This window comes from Crocuta crocuta, unplaced genomic scaffold (assembly GCF_008692635.1).
Source record: "Crocuta crocuta isolate KB4526 unplaced genomic scaffold, BGI_CrCroc_1.0 scaffold408, whole genome shotgun sequence".
Classification (NCBI taxonomy): Eukaryota; Metazoa; Chordata; class Mammalia; order Carnivora; family Hyaenidae; genus Crocuta; species Crocuta crocuta.
Window position 1 is genome coordinate 276,971 of NW_027527444.1, and position 1,551 is coordinate 278,521.

Below are 1,551 nucleotides of genomic sequence, written 5' to 3' on the forward strand. Positions count from 1 at the left end.
CAAGCTGTGTGGGCCTTTATGTCTCTGCCCCTGCCCCTCCACCTGGGGGCGCTGCCCGGGCCCAGTGCTAAGCTCGGGCGCCCCGGCCATCACTTCCTTTTCTTCTCTTTCGCCAGCTTGGCTTCCTCAGCATCCTGGTCCTTGATGAGTTGTACCCTCTTCCGGCCCAGTGGAGTCTTGAAGTACCAATCCTGGGAGGGGGGAAGAGGCGGAAGGGTGAGTGCATTGAAGCCGCCCCCTGCGGGCCTGCCTCCTGACCTTGACCTTCCCTGTCCCCAGACATGTCCTCAGCAGCCTTTTCTCCTCTCTTCCTGGGGTCGGCGCCCTGTTAGAGGCCCCGTTTCCTGTGCCCCAGGCCACAGGGCCAGCTAGTGTCGGGGGCAAGCCCTGGGTCCCGTCCTCCTTTGGCCATCCTGCACCCCCCCCCTCCCCGGGGAGCACGAGTGGGCACTGACTGAGATGGAGAAAGTGAGCGTCAGCTGGTGCCAGAACAAACCAAGGGCTCTCGACACACAAGTGGCACTTTCGGGCTCCTGCCCTTGAGGAAACCGGGTGAGCTGGTCCTGCTCACTTCTCCATCCCTGTGATTTCTTGGTCTCTTCCCAGCTCAACTCCATGGGGGAGCAGAGGGAGGGCTCTAAGGGGTGCCGCGCGCCCGGGGCTTCAGAGGGCTGGCCCTCTGGTTGTGCTGGCCCACGACCCTCCCTCCGGCCCCTCCCTGCTACCAGCGCCCCCAGAGCCTCACCTTCAGGGACTCCTCCTCCTCCCTGTACACGGGCTCCAGCTTTGCCAGATGCCCCAGGAACTCCGAGGCCACCAGGGGCCTCTTTGATAAATGCTGGACCCGCCGCTCGGTCAGCACTGACTGGATGGCTTGGTGAATGTGGCTAGGTGTGTAGCCATCAGATACCTTGGCCAGGGCACTGATGTCCAGGCCCTGGGTCACCCGGACTCCGTGGGCCTCAATCATCCGCCTCCAGAGCACTGCAGGCATTGGGCGGGGGTGGGGGGACACAGGGCAGGGAGGGACAGTGAGCAGCTCTGGAGAGCGGCTCTGTGTGGCCAATGCCTCCCCACTCCCAGGAAGGTGACAATCATCCTTTCCACCTAACACGAGGAAAACGAGGCTCTGAGGACTTCAGTGGCCAGCTCGTGGCCACGGAGCCAGGCCAGGACCCAGGCCACGGGGCTGCTTGTCTAGCGGCCCTTCCAGAACATCTGGCCATGGAGGCGGGGTCTCAGAGCCGCCGTGGGGACGGGAAGAAGGGCGACGACGCTTTGGCAGGGTGGTCCCTGGACCCCTTGTCTGGCCTGTTCCCACGTCACAGGGCCTCACCGTAGCGAGAAGCATAATCGGGCCGTGGCACCAGGAGGATCCGTTCGTAGGTGCGACACAGCCCCTTCGGCTCTGCCAGCTGCGGCCGGTCGGTCGTCCCGAACAGCATCACGCGGTCTCCCGGGTGCAGCAGCCGCAGGGCCTTGGTGAGATCCTTCTTTATTCGCTTTGGGTCCATCTGCTTGGGGGAAGGGGGAGGGGGGAGGCAAGGGGTG

General features: G+C 64.2%; 1 protein-coding gene across 1 annotated transcript in view; it reads right to left on the bottom strand.

The window, feature by feature from the left end:
• Positions 1–1,551, bottom strand: part of DRC11L (dynein regulatory complex subunit 11 like) — a 13,831-nt gene continuing 12,280 nt past the window's right edge. The window contains exons 17-19 of the mRNA XM_077761549.1: positions 1,337–1,514; positions 746–984; positions 1–191 (exon numbers count right to left, since the gene is read on the bottom strand). Coding sequence (XP_077617675.1) covers positions 90–191; positions 746–984; positions 1,337–1,514 — 519 coding nt within the window. The 3' untranslated portion in view covers positions 1–89. The remainder of the gene's footprint in view (positions 192–745; positions 985–1,336; positions 1,515–1,551) is intronic.